Genomic DNA, 14,858 nt, shown 5'->3' with positions numbered 1-14,858 from the left:
GACAGTGAGTGGAGCTGTGGACGTTAGAAGATGAAGTGCCAAGTGGAGAAACCGGAATATTTCCGACATACGCTTCCGCTTGAGTTCAGTAAAGGGGCGATACCAGCGGACGCAGCCAGAAACACTTCCAACGTTTATTGTGAGTTTTATAGAGTTTAGTTTGATGGAGATCGTTTAATCGCATTAATCTACAGTGATCCACATCAGAGTACTCGTGATGTGGCAGCTGTGACGAGCTGTGTGCTTTCCACGATCGTGTGTCATTTGCATGCAATGGGGAGGGTTCAAAAATCGGGTATATGGGTACCGCATGCTCTACGCCAAAATCACAAAACAGCGGATGGTCTTATAAGCATCTGTGGTTGCTCGTCATCAGTTGACTCCTGAGCAAGATCTACCATTTCTAACCTACATCGTTAGTGGTCACGAGAACTGGTGTCCTTATGCTTACATAAAGAGAAGAAAGGAGTGATTAAGCCCATACTAAGCGGTAGCTCCCCGTACGAAGATCTGTGCGCACCCACAAAAGATAATATTATGCATCTGGTGAAACAAGGAGGGTGTGATGTACTACGATTTGCTTCTCCGAGGTGTAACCATGACGGCTGAGAACAACCGTCGGCAACTGTGACATCTTGCAGGCGAAATCCAAGAACAAGAATTAAGAAGGCTGCGTGCAGTGAAAGGACTCCTCAATAACGCCAGCCCGCATTCTGCTAGACAGACAAACATTGCACAGGAGATGGTTAGAAAGTCCTTCCTCACCCACCTTTTCCATCGGAATCTGCATCCTCACATTTTCACCGTTTTCGCTCTCTATCGAGCAACGTTCAAGGAACTCCTCCTTATGAAAATAAGCTCCGAACATGACTTCGTCTTAAAGCCACGTCATTTCTACAGTCGCGAAATTGAAAACTTAGTCCAGCGTTGACTATTTGTTGTAAATAGTGAAGGAGAATACGATATCGCTAAGTATCTGTTATGTGTATCTGTTGTGTTTGTTGGACTTACGTAAAAACGCTACGAACTTCCGCGTGAACCCAATACATTCTTGATGGATAGCGGCCCACGGCACCTAGTTACTGTATGGGTCCTGTGACACATGACCCAATGACTTGAAGTAATCCACTTGGTTTATAGTATGACCTGAAGATGACGCAAATGTAGCTTTGAAACTGGTCGTTTGAGTAATAAATACATTAAAATTCGGCTCTGGGGTTCGATTTCCTTTCCGTAATGCTTGATGTCTCGCTCTGACAGCGACGGCGTACTCCAATGGGATAAATGTGGGTGTCACAAGTCCATAACAATGCTACTGGGGTTCGAGGAGCATGACTATAAATGACGTTCACTTCTTGCACACCAAATTCCCCTGATGTAATACCTCTCGGACATGTTCTCCGCCTCCGCAAGGCACCAGCACGCAACTCTGCGACTATTGCGTGGCATGTGCGTAAACATCTGATGCCACACTCCTCTAAACCTACTAACGACCAGTGGAATCGGTGCCAGCAGAATCGCTGATGCATGCCGTTCTAAGGATGGACCAACACGCCTTTAAACAAGTGATCATCAGGCTTCGACAAATTAGTGTTTATGCTACAACCGTTGGATGTTTACTTCCCCTGATAGATACACTGAGGTGAGAAAAGCAATCGGTTGCCGTCTAATACCGTGACGGATCTTCTTTTGCCACGAATAATTTTGGCTTAGTGACATGGTACAATGCCATCCATAGCCCTTCTATCTTTGTTTGGGAAAATGAAGCCCATGAATGGCTGCAGATGTCTCCAAGTAGCCGAAAGTAACATTCCCAGTCAATGATCGGTTCAGTTGGACCAGAGGGTCCATCCCACTCCGTGTAAACACGGTCCACACCATTGTAGAGCCACCACCAGCTTGCCCAATGTCTTGTCGACAACTTTGGTCCGTGGTTTCGTGGGGTCTGCGCCACACTCGAACCTTACCATCAGCTCTAACCAGCCCAAATCGGGACTCATGTAAACAGGCCACGGGTTTCGAGTCGTCTATACTGCATCCAACATGGTCATGAGCCGAGGAGCGGCGCTGCAGGCGATGTCGTGCTCTTAGCAAAGGCACTCTCGTCGGACGTCTGCTGCCATAACCCATTAACGCGAAGTTCACCGCACTGTCTCAACGGATACGTCTCATACTGACGCCTGCTGTTATTTACCACAGTGTTGCTTGTCTGTTAGCACCGAAACGCTACGCAGACGCCGCTGCTCTCAGTCGTTAAGTGAAGGCCGTCGCCGGTGGTGAGAGGTAATGTCTGAAATATGGTATTCTTTGCACGCTTTTGAGACAGTGGATATCGGAATAAAGTGTCCAATGCGTCTAGATCCAACTGCCGTTCCGCGTTCGGAGTCTGTTAACACCGATCGAGCGGTCATAGTCAGACCGGAACCTTTCTCACGAGAATCACCTGACTACAAAAGATAGCTCCGCTAATGCACTGCCCTCTTAAACCTAGTATACACAATACTACCGCCATGTGTATACGAGCCTATCGCTATCCCATGACTTTTGTTACTTCATGTACTGCGCTCAGAGAGTCTAGAAACACGAGTTAAGGCAGCAGATGATGAAAGCTCGACTCGTCTGCGTTTGTTACTACAAACATTCGGGTGTTCATTACCCTGGCTATACATACCTACCCAAGGGAATAGCGTTCGACAGCACGCAGATTTCACGTGGGTGAGGCACGACTTAATATCACCCTACTGGCAAGTTTGCCGTAAAGCGCCTGCTGCGGACTCTGCTGGCGCTAGCACCGCAGCTCCGGCCGCTCTGTGGGGGCGAATTGTGTTCCCGTGAGGCAAGGCGAGGGCCGGCCCGGCCCAGGTCCGCAATATCCCCCGCGGGCCGGCGAGACTCCGAAGGATCGCCAAGTTGCTTCGGGCCAGGCGGGACGCGGCGTGCAATATTCAGAGGGACGGCGGACGTGCAGCGCGGAGGCGCGGCGCCCAAAAGTTCATCCCGGCTCACCTGCGCTATGCCCCGCTAAAACACCGGGCCGCTGCGCGATGCGATGCCGTGAGGCGAGATTGTCCGCCGTTCCGTCTGCGTACGCTGCTTCGCTTCCCGCCCGTTCCTCTCTCTCTCTCCGTCTGTTTCTCCATTTCTCCTTCCCCCTCTGTCTCTCCCACCCTTTGCCTGTCGCTTTCTCTGCTACTCGGCCGCTCCCGTTCCACGCCCACCTGAAACACACACACACACACACACACACACACACACACACACACACAGGTGGAAGCTGTTACCGGCCAGCAGAAGGGAAAAAAACAAAAAAGAAAAAAAATCAAATGTGTATCAGAGCAAGAGAAGGTCGGAATGGCGGCTGCGAAACAAATGACTAACAGTGTCGCACAGTGATGGCTGGTGGCTGTACCTTGAATGCGACAGAACCCATAGCGTAGCTGTCCCGAAATATGTTTGTTTTTACAGTTTTCAAAGCCGCGCCGCAATCGTACTCACACTACCCGAGCACGGTATTGTGACGGGAAACACGTGGCGACGCCGCAGTAACGTAGGAGACTAAGGAAAACGCGTCGCACTGTGAATGATTTCAAGACAGTTGTGTATTTGCTGTCAAGTGTTTCAACACATCCTCGTGTAATACCGGTATGAAGAGCCGCGACAAGCCGAGCTAGCGCCATCGGTCCCTGGTGCGATAATATTCTGGTTAAGTAGTTCAAACAACAGGTTTGAGAATAGTTCAGTACTTCCAGCGTGCCTCCGATTTGCACTGGATAAGGAAAAGGAGAAACTCTCATGGCAATATAATTAGTGGCTAGTATCACAGAGTAGTAACCAGCAAACCCTTACGCCTAATTATTTAAACAATCGATCTGCCGTGTATAAAACGTGATACCTCCCGAAATTGGTGTAGTTCAGTGATAGAGTTTTCCAGGTACATTCAGTGGTAAATATGAGTATTATTGTTGCGAGTAGAGTTAGTAGTAAAGAAACAATAAATTAAAACTTGATGGCTGATACTGGTGTGTTGCACACCATAAGGAACGCAAGAGTAGTTTTTTTTTTTCCTTTCGTCGTTCTATGAAGGACAGCGAGTATATGTTCCATAGACGTTTGAAATTGTGTGTAAAGTTTGTTGGTATTCTCTAATACTGAGCGAATATAATCTGGGGAAATTGCGTGCTGTGAACTACGTTGCCTCGAGACATTTACACAGTTACTAACTGTAATACTTCAATTATTGTGCTAAACTGTTATATTTTTTGAATTCGGTCGATAACTGTGAAATAGTGAAACGAGCGTCTTGGCTACATGACGGACGACGAAAGATCTGAGATTCTACCAATACCCATTGCGCGAAGTGTAGCGACATTTACACATGTAGAGCTGTAACCAAGCATCGATTACAAGAGGTTGACTACTTCCTGTATTAGCATTATACATTTCGAGAACCAGCATTACACATGTCGTAGAACCTAATTTCTCCGAAATCCTCAATATTGAACCGATAGCGTCAAATCTTATGGGACTTAACTGCTAAGGTCATCAGTCCCTAAGCCTACACACTACTTAACCTAAATTATCCTACGGACAGACACACACACCCATGCCCGAGAGAGGACTCGAACCTCCGCCGGGACCAGCCGCGCAGTCCATGACTGCAGCGCCCTAGACCGCTCGGCTGATCCAACGCGGAATTATTATTATTATTATTATTATTATTATTATTATTATTATTATTATTGTTACTATTACCACGACCGGTTCCGGCCGCCAACGTCATTTTCTAGAGGTAATTTGCTCAATATTCAAAAACAAAGTACAATGGATAATTCGTGAAGTAAGAATTCTTTTCAGTTGTAACAAGAATTTATTTATTAACAGTACGATCGGTTTCTGAGCCTTCCCCTTTATTCTGACAGCTGCTAGGACCAGTCAGAAGACTGATGACCCCAAAAGAAGCACCACCTCACGATGGAGTTTTAATGGCCAGAAACCAGCAGTGTAATTGATAAATAAATTCTCATTACAACTGAAGCGGCTTATAACTTAACAAACATGGTACCGAGTCGCGGGTATCCATCAGATCAGAAATTTTTTTATGGGTGGGATAAGTTATATGAAATGTAAAGTAACAACAAACGTCGTCAATATAAGAATAGCAAAACCAATAATCTATACTACTATAGAAAGACAAGTCGTTGATTAACGTTGTCACCAAAAATCTCGAAAACTGCGTGACCGATCTACTTCAGATTCTTCCACTACACGTAAGTGGGTATTCGGACAGACATGGCTAAATATATTTTTAATGTATGTAATGTATAAATATGTGTGCACTACATAAAGGGAACCTAGTTAAGAAAAATCTCGGAAAGCTCTTGGCTTACTTCTAATATTTGCACGATACGCATTCAAACGGATCCAATAAATATTAACGATATCGTACAGGTTCTCTGTTAAAACTGACTGCAACCAACAAAATGTTTAGTTGTGCTGTGAAACTATGTGGTTTTGATTTCTTCCTGGTCAGTTTCAACTACGCTAGGAGGAAATGTAAACGATTAGACAAATTACATCTTTCTCTTGCATAAGTGGTTCAAATGGCTCCGAGCACTATGGAACTTAACATCTGAGGTCAGGAGTCCCCAAGAACTCAGAACTACTTATACCTAACTAACCTATGGACATCACACACATCCATGCCCGAGGCAGGATTCGAACCTGCGACCATAGCGGTCGCGCGGTTCCTGACTGAAGCGCCTAGAACCGCTCGGCCACACAGGCCGGCTTTCCTTGCATATAATTTCAAAGTGTTGTTTTGTTTCTTTCCTCGTCGCTGAAAACAGAGAAGTTGTATTTATGGCCTATCAGCCTACGGTTAGAATACTGCTACGAACTCGTCTGAAACTTGGCAATGCCGTCAGTTCGCACATTAAAACTATGCGAAATAAGTTACTGTCGTCACATAGACCTGCAGATGCACCGGTCTCGGTCATATCCCGTGAACCAATGATCCCAACCGCTTTACCCTTTGATTCTAAGCCGGTTTCATTTCGCAAGGTTTTGGTTACAGTAACAATAAACGAGGGCCAGGTTAAGGGAGGGGAATAAGGCGACATGGGTGCGGGAGAGGAGATGAAAATGGACAAAGAGAGGAGGAGGATAAGCACAGAGAGAGGAAGCAGGAAGAACTGCGCAAAGAGAGGAGAGAGGAGGTGATGGCTAGAAAGGGGGGGGGGGGGGACAAAGAACAGCATACTAAGATAAATAATGTATAGCAAATCGTGGAAAACTTAAGGCAGTAACGTAGGTAACATGAAGTTAGTTTCTATGGTCGTGGGAGTACAGAGAAAGGTTGGTGAGACAATTGAAACCCGGTCCCTCCCCTGTTAACACATTTGGGGTGAATGGAGGACGTCAACATTTCCGGCACCTTGTTATAAAATTTTGAAAAAAAAGTAAAGTTATTTTCTTTAGTGAACCCTCCTATCAAATTTCACAAATGTTTTGAAGTTTTCGGTTGAACAGCAGCCAAAAATGTAGGACTCTGCTGTATATATAACTTTCCACAAGGAATTTCATTACCATAATTTTCAGTTTCAGGTCGCCATTTACACGTCAGTGCCACTTCAAAATACAGGTTGTTAATAGGAGTAAAGAACTCACAGTGGTAGACACGTCTCGAAGATGACCTTAACGTGATGGGCGACCTGGGCGACCCAACACTTGATCGACGAATGAAATCGTGGAAAAAGCAAAAGAATTGATTATGAACGATCGCCGTACCACAGCCGGAGAATGCTTTAATAATGTTTCCATGTCAACAGACGCATGGCATAAAATTTTAGGAGTAGGTACGAAACGTGCAATATTATTCAAAATATGTCGAACAAAAATAGTGTCTAATCCATGTTGCTGAAGAGCTTGCTAGATGAAGGAAACGACGATACAGAACTACTGAACGTTCCACAACACGTGATGAAACAGGAGTTAATGGGTATGACGTCGAAACTAAGGCTCATTTCCAGAATGAGATTTTCACTCTGCAGCGGAGTGTGCGCTGATATGAAACTTCCTGGCAGATTAAAACTGTGTGCCCGACCGAGACTCGAACTCGGGACCTTTGCCTTTCGCGGGCAAGTGCTCTACCAACTGAGCTAGAGTACCGGACGTGAGTCGTGCTTCGGTAGCTCAGTTGGTAGAGCACTTGCCCGCGAAAGGCAAAGGTCCCGAGTTCGAGTCTCGGTCGGGCACACAGTTTTAATCTGCCAGGAAGTTTCATAAGGCTCATTTGTCACAATGGGAGCATTCCGGATCGCCAAGGCTGAGAAAATCTCGAAAAGTGCAGTCGGCTCTTAAGAGTTAACGCTTGCTGCATCCTTTGGCTTGTACGGCATGGTGCTACGTAAGATTTTCTCACAAGATCGAATATCAATAAGGAGTGTTATGTGCAAGTTCAACGCAATTGCAGTGATGCCATCAAAGTAAAACGCGTCCGGATTTATGGCGAAACAATTCACTTCTTTTGCACCACTACAATAAACCTGCTCATGTTTCGCTGTCTGTTCGTAAAATTTTGGCCTAAAAACAAAATTTTATCGATAGCCCCAGCTTCCACATTCGGAAGGCATAGTCAGATGCGACTATTTCCTTGTTCTCAGAAACAAACCAGACATCAAAGATTTGTAGTTTTACAAACATACATGACATTAAAAACGCGTTTCTGAGAGAATTAAAAAGTCTGACATTGGATAAAGCGCTTGCATAAGCAGTCGTTACGTAATGTCTAATGGGAAATACTTTGAAGGGGACAACATCGACGCTGACGAAAGTAGTTCTTCAAAAAAGCATGTATTCCGTTATTTATTGGACAAATATCGAAAATTAATAACCATTCATTTCTCAGTATGGCGAATAATTCTTCGCTCGAATTAGAACGTGTAGATACCCCTGAAGGTCGTATTTACACTGACCTAGATATAAGAGAATTGTCTCACAAGCCTCTACATTGTCGCGAATAAAACAGTGACCCGTGTATACAATAAGTTTCCTTTAATTTACGTCTATGCTCACAAACTTTTTGTTAACAGATTACCGGTTTCGGTCTATAATGACAACCATCAGATGTGTTTTATAAAGGACTTTGTTTTTATAAAACAGATCTGATGATGGTCATTATAGACCGAAACCGGTAATCTGTTAATAAAAAGTTTGTGGTTATAGACGTAAATTAAAGGACACTTAAGAGAATAGTGTCCTTCGTGTCTGCGTCTTTCAAATAGATCAAATGGCTCTGAACACTATGGGATTTAACATCGGAGGTCATCAGTCACCCAGAACTTAGAACTACTTAAACCTAACTAACCTAAGGACATCACACACATCCATGCCCGAGGCAGGATTCGAACCTGCGACCGTAGCAGCATGGCGGTTCGGATTGGAGCTCCTGGAACCGTTCGGCCACAGTGGTCGGCTAATGGACTATCACAGTTTTCACAATTATTATAAGTGACAATGCTGTAATCAAATTATAATGTTACAAGGTACTTTAAAACAAATAAAATGCTATTTCTAATAAGATAATATGAGGCAGGAGTCTCTTAATCGCAGTTAATAAGTTAGCTTTGTAAAATATTGGTGTGAATCCGGACATCCATGATGCCGTTTCTCTATTGATAGTTACAAGGCTCTTTCATGTTAAAATTTTCGACAAACAATAAGTTTTAGCGCGAAATCGGTATGCAGTATCAGGAGCAGGTTAAAAATCCTCTCTCAGGATATGTCATTCAACCTCTTTTGATTACAATGTGTTGAGAAAAGGGGATGTTGACTTGAGAAATAACATACTCGTATAGGATGAGATTTAAGGTCCCAATTTGCACCGGGAATCGATTGACGACACTGACATCATGCAGGTGTGGTCTTGTCTCCATAAAATATGAGGTCACGTGGGCAATGTTTCCTTGAGAGATAAAGAGGTTAGCGCAGAAGAAGAATTTTTGACGAGCCACATCAGGTCAGAAGATTGCTGACTGAACAGAAAAAAGTTTGCTTGTCTTATGAGATGGTCTAAATCACTGAAGATATTCTCACAAGAGAACCTCCCCATCGCACCCCCCTCAGATTTAGTTATAAGTTGGCACAGTGGATAGGCCTTGAAAAACTGAACACAGATCAATCGAGAGAACAGGAAGAAGTTGTGTGGAACTATGAAAAAAATAAGCAAAATATACAAACTGAGTAGTCCATACGCAAGATAGGCAACATCAAGGGAAGTCTGAGCTAAGGAGCGCCGTGGTCCCGTGGTTAGCGTGAGCAGCTGCGGAGCAAGAGGTCCATGGTTCAAGTCTTCCTTTGAGTGAAAAGTTTACTTTGTTTATTTTCGCAAACTTATGATCTGTCCGTTCGTTCATTGACGTCACTGTTCATTGTAATAAGTTTAGTGTCTGTGTTTTGCGACCGCACCGAAAAACCGTGCGATTAGTAAAAGAAAGGACGTGCCTCTCCAATGGGAACCGAAAACATTTGATCTCAAGGACATAGGTCAACCGATTCCTCCACAGGAAAACATTTCTGATATATTCTACACGACACTGGTGATGGCATGTGCGCCACATGACAGGAATATGTTGTCGACCCACCTAACTTGTACACTTGGCGAATGGGTAAAAAGATTCTTCTACCTTGCCCGATTTAGGTTTTCTTGTGGATGTCATAATCACTCCCAAAAAAGTGACTAAAACATAAGAGTTTGTCACATAAGCTGCTCACGCTAACCACGGGACCACGGAGCTCCTTAGTTCATGCTGTCCTTGATGTTGCTTATCTTGCACATGGACTACTCTGTTTGTATAAAGCCGTTTTCATCGTTGGCCTGTGTGACTCGTCTGAACGTTCCGTTTCTCTTCGAAGTAATGCACTGACCGGATGCAGTTACCGTACATAGCGAAGACTGCAGATCGTGTGTTTCTTGAATCGCTGGCGCAGGGAGTGTTTTAAAGTGTCGGGCGACTGCTGCGCGTTGCTCGCGACAGCAGTGGACACACACACACACACACACACACACACACACACACACACACGAGATTTCCCATCGGCTGGTATATAGATGGCGCGAAGGGACGTCGTACGCTCTCGGACTTATGTTGCAACAAGGTGCGCATCTACGGCAGACAATATAAGCGAATGCTGAGCGCTCACGTGTAAGGAGTGTTGCGGCCGGTCACATACCAGCATTCTGTCCGTTTCCGTTTGCGGTATCAACTAAGTCTCCCGTGTATATGCTTGACCTTTCTCTTGTGTGGTGAGGAAATTACACCTAGGCTGTAGTCGGAAGGGCAAGGCAAGAAATAACCACCGATCTTGCGAATCCACTGAGTGCCGTATCTTAGGGGATGGTAGAGAGTAAATTTACGGCAGAAACACGAAACTCGGTATTGTGGATTGCAAGCTGTTTGCAGTACGCTACATCAAAGTGACTGTGCAAAACGTCTAGAATTAGACTTTGCTTTGTTTTTGAGAAATAAAGCAGTAACATTAAATTCCACATTTACAAATGTATTCACTCACGAAAATACTGACGCACGAGTGTTCGACGGATGCACTGACTCACAAATAAGCATGTGGCTGATGGGTAGGTTACTGATCCACCTCTCAAGACTTGATTGGATTGTTCTTCCTCATCCCACCTACAGCCTGGATGTCGCACCTTCCAACTTCTATCCATTTGGCCCAATGAAGGATGCACTTCGGTGAAAGATGGCACGTGGCTGAGGGGTAGGTTACCGATGCAGCAAGAAGTTGGTTCCAACGTCGGCCAGTAGAGTGGTGCCATGCAGGCATACAGCCCTTTCCACCAAGGTGGTGTGAGACCGTCGCCCTAACCGCAGATTGTGTCCGAAAACAGCGTTTTGCTGTCAAAACTGTGGAGTATAATATGGTGTGCTGGAATCGTGACCACCCTGCTTTCTGAAGAAAAATGTGTTGCATTACTTACAGAGGCCTCTCATACTTTGAATACGCTGCAGAATTAGCTCCTTCCGTTCCCCCAGATTTCACGACTATCCCTTGGACAGCGAGTAGTTCCGCATGACCGTAAAAGAGCGCAGGTCAAAGTGAAGAACATATGATGCACATAATTACAGATTACAAAAGCTGACGTTCCTCTGATGCATAATCCTAGGTTCTAAGCTTGAATATTTTAACATTCCCGGAGGAAAACTAGCTTTTCTGAAAGAAAGCCACTCAGCTGAAATACAGCTTAACACATTCCTACGTGAAATGTTTTGAACAATAGACGCAAGTGAATAGGTTGATTCCAGTTTTATAGGTTTCTGAAAGGCGTCTGAACCGTACCACATCGTAACTTGCAAGTCAGATTCGTGAAAGCGGAGTATCTTCACAAACGCATGGGTCCCAGTGGAAAGTATCACATACTCCTACACCATGTAGTACTGGTCAAAACTAGAAGGAAACTTACTGTAATTGCATCTCCGGAATTCAGTCTTGTTGAGAAATGGGCAATTTTACTCCTGACGAGTAATTTGTAGTAGTAGGTGGTGTAGGCCGTCTTTACATAGGAATTTAGCAAAAGAAAAACATGTGGGCATATGCAAATCCTCGAGCAACAAATTGAGGAACGAGAATCGCTTAACTGTCACTGTGTGGGCAGATACTGTAGATGACTGACTCATGGAACCATCAACATTGGCAGAATTGCTGTGTATATGGTAGCTAAATATTAATCTATTATGTTAATACACTCTGTAAGGGTCCTGACTGGTATACAGTCTGGAACGGACGTCTTCGCTTTGTCACGTGGTTGAGTTGCGCCGCTACACCGATGTTAGCTACTTCTAAGTTACTGATTTAGACAGCTGTGCTTGATTCGAATTCTGGAATGTTAACTCCGGAAATCATTGTCTAGCAACTCTGCTTAGTGGCACTGCCGTCAGTCACATCACCATTGTTATCACGCAATGATGGTATCCATTGTGTCTCTACGGTGGTGGACACTGCTACTTAAATTGTCATAGTATCTTTAGCAATGACTCTGTGTCCTGCCAGTGGAGGTGGTTAGACGTGAGTGTGGGTGGGTGCTGGAACTGCCGCCACAGCGCAAGATTGGCGTATCTCTGCGTCGGCTTTGGAATGAGGGCCGTCAGGGTACAAAGAGACACAGGCCGATCGCTATGCTGCGCAGGGCAAACTGACTCACCTGACAGAAAATCTAGAAAAAAATGTGCAATATACATTTAAAACACCAGCGTTGCTTTTGAAACAAACAGCGCGAACTGAACACACATCCCTACTTTAATAAATTCATGACTCACAGTTGTCCAAATCTTATTTAATATCACAACTGGTTTTGGATAGTAACCATCAGCACAGTATAGTTAGTTTCATGTTCATGAACACTTATACGATTAATAGTAAGGCTTTTGAGCGAGTTATTTTACATTCTCATTAGATATTCGTGTGTAAATATGGATCCATGGTGACCAATTTAAAAGATATTTTTATATGGACATGAATTAGCAGTATCTAGTCACCACCTTGTACTACAAATTTTTTCTACTGAATAGAAATGGTTTTCAAGGAGACATTTTTTCAGATTATTTTGAATTTAACTTCATTGTCTGTCAGATATTGTGTCATATATATATGATACAAGCAGAAATTTTAGTGGCAACACTGTCCACTTTTTTAGTAATGAATGCCATGTCGTCTTCTGGTATTGAAATTGTGGACGTCATTTTACCTTATGAACTCAAGTGGATTTCTTGCAACAAAACTTCTCATATACTGTGAAGCAGTAGCCAAAATGCATAACTCCTTAAATAGCTGTCTACAAGGCAATCGATGGTGTAATTAGAAGTTTCTTGCTTAAAGATGAGCTACTCATTATTCCATACGACATAATTGAATGTAAATAACCAAAATACATCAACTTCCTCATCTGTTTATCCCCAAGCTTTGCAATAATTCAAAGTGCACATGTGGCTGAACTAAGTTGATTTAGGCGTTAGAAAAGATTTTTTCCCCAGTTTAAATTCTCATCAATATGGAAACCTAAAAATTTTTAAATATATATCTTAATTATTATTTTCTTGTCTTGTGTTATTTATGGATTCTTGAGTTACTTCTTGGTAAAACAATTCCATATTTAAGGTTGAATAACAAATAAACTGTTTACATTTTATTGATTTTTTTTTCGTCTTACTGGACCACCTTCGATTAACAATGAAGTAGCAAAAATACAATCCACTTGCACAGAATGCTGGGAACCAAAATTGTCTTTTACCATTGTCAATTACATTTTAAGCGCTGTAGAATATTAAACACAAGAAATAAATAAAATACACAGTATTACATTATTACGAATTATCTGGTTATGATGCTACAGTTTGTGAGGTCGTGACAAGTGTTGAGAGTTGTGTAACTGAGCACTAATCACTTACATTGTGTAAAAACCATCTGTTACACTTACCATTTGTGTAGTACCCATAGATGTGCAGAAATGAATATTCCGCGCTTTTCTGAATTTAAAATGGAGGCATCTGCAGAAACCCAGTCAATAATACTTTCAAGAACGGTATTTAACATTTCATCTGTTGCTGAATCTATGTATGGACTGATTACTATACTAGTTCCACAGTAAAACGAACTAATTCTGATGCTTGTATCAAATTAGAAGGAAGGTGATTCACATAAATGATAAACAATAGAGGACCTAAGAGTCAGCCTTGAGGAACACCGTAAGTGATGTCTCCCCAGTCAACCGACATTCGTTGCCTTACAAAGTACAACATTCAGAGCTCTTTAGGTTTGATATGACAGTACACATTGATTGTCTATACTATTAGTTGCATAAAACTTCATCTGTCTAGGAGAACATTGTGAGCCACCACTCCAATGACTTCAGAGTACCTACATGTACTATATTGTTACTTAGTGCTTGTTAAATGTGGTGAGTAAATATGTACGAGCATTCTTAGTTGAGCAACGCTTCTGAAATCTAAGCTGCGATTTACAGAGGATATAAAAGTTCATATACTATGTTTAGTAAGAGTGGTCATTGTTTTGTTTACTTAGAGGGAAGAGGTACAGCTGAAGAAAAGGGAAGCAACTTTGACAATGAAGCTGAAAGCATGGAGGAGATGTAGTGTGTTGAGGAGAAGGAAAAATACAACTTTAAAAGTGGAGGGATAAAAAACGACTGTAATCTCTTTTCTGTGTTTAATACAAACACTTGATCGTGTTTTGCAAAAGACGTGCCAAAACCGCTATATGATGAATATGAAGTCACACACCGTAACACGCACTCTTCAATTAGAAAATGAAGAAATACGCGTGAACCGACAATAGAACTCTCGGATTTGAGTACTCTGATACCAAACTCTACCCACTGCACTTTGTGGGATGCAGAGCTATAGAATATTAAATCAAGATCCTTTTCATACATGCTGTCAAGTTGCGTTCGTTTGTCGTCTATTTTGTAACGACAGTATGGGCGCTGGAACTGTGATAGTGGAACTGTTTAATCACAGTTTATACGAAGCAGATACGAGTTACTAAGTTTTACTGTCCTTAGCACTGTGGACAACCCATTGCCAGCGGTGTGGAAATTGTGGGATATCCTTACCAGCGCAAGTTGTGTTGATAGTTGGAGTCAAGCAGTCTATTGCCGGAACAGTTCTGAAGTCCGTGAAGTGTGATGGATGGTGCAGCATGTCCGAGCCCCATCGACTGAACAGATGTGTCACAAGTATCTTGCGCCACATGTACCGAGCGTTGTCGTTTAAGAAAGTGTCGTCGCTTCTCTATCTGTTAGCCGGCACTGCTTTCCAAAAATGAAC

General features: G+C 43.2%; 1 protein-coding gene and 1 long non-coding RNA gene across 4 annotated transcripts in view; one reads left to right on the top strand and one right to left on the bottom strand.

The window, feature by feature from the left end:
* LOC126293363 (uncharacterized) overlaps positions 1-14,858 on the top strand; it is a 1,719,051-nt gene that overhangs the window by 158,566 nt on the left and 1,545,627 nt on the right. The window lies entirely within an intron of this gene.
* Positions 1-14,858, bottom strand: part of LOC126293360 (uncharacterized) — a 305,549-nt gene that overhangs the window by 38,302 nt on the left and 252,389 nt on the right. The window contains exon 6 of one of the 3 annotated variants that reach the window (XM_049986566.1): positions 13,490-13,538. The exons of the other annotated variants lie outside the window; for them this stretch is intronic. Coding sequence (XP_049842523.1) covers positions 13,490-13,538 — 49 coding nt within the window. The remainder of the gene's footprint in view (positions 1-13,489; positions 13,539-14,858) is intronic. 3 annotated transcript variants of the gene reach the window in all.

The sequence above is a fragment of the Schistocerca gregaria genome, chromosome 10 (genome assembly GCF_023897955.1).
Source record: "Schistocerca gregaria isolate iqSchGreg1 chromosome 10, iqSchGreg1.2, whole genome shotgun sequence".
Lineage (NCBI taxonomy): Eukaryota > Metazoa > Arthropoda > Insecta > Orthoptera > Acrididae > Schistocerca > Schistocerca gregaria.
The sequence above is the reverse complement of the archived record's forward strand: the minus strand, read 5'-3'. Positions and strand labels throughout refer to the sequence as shown.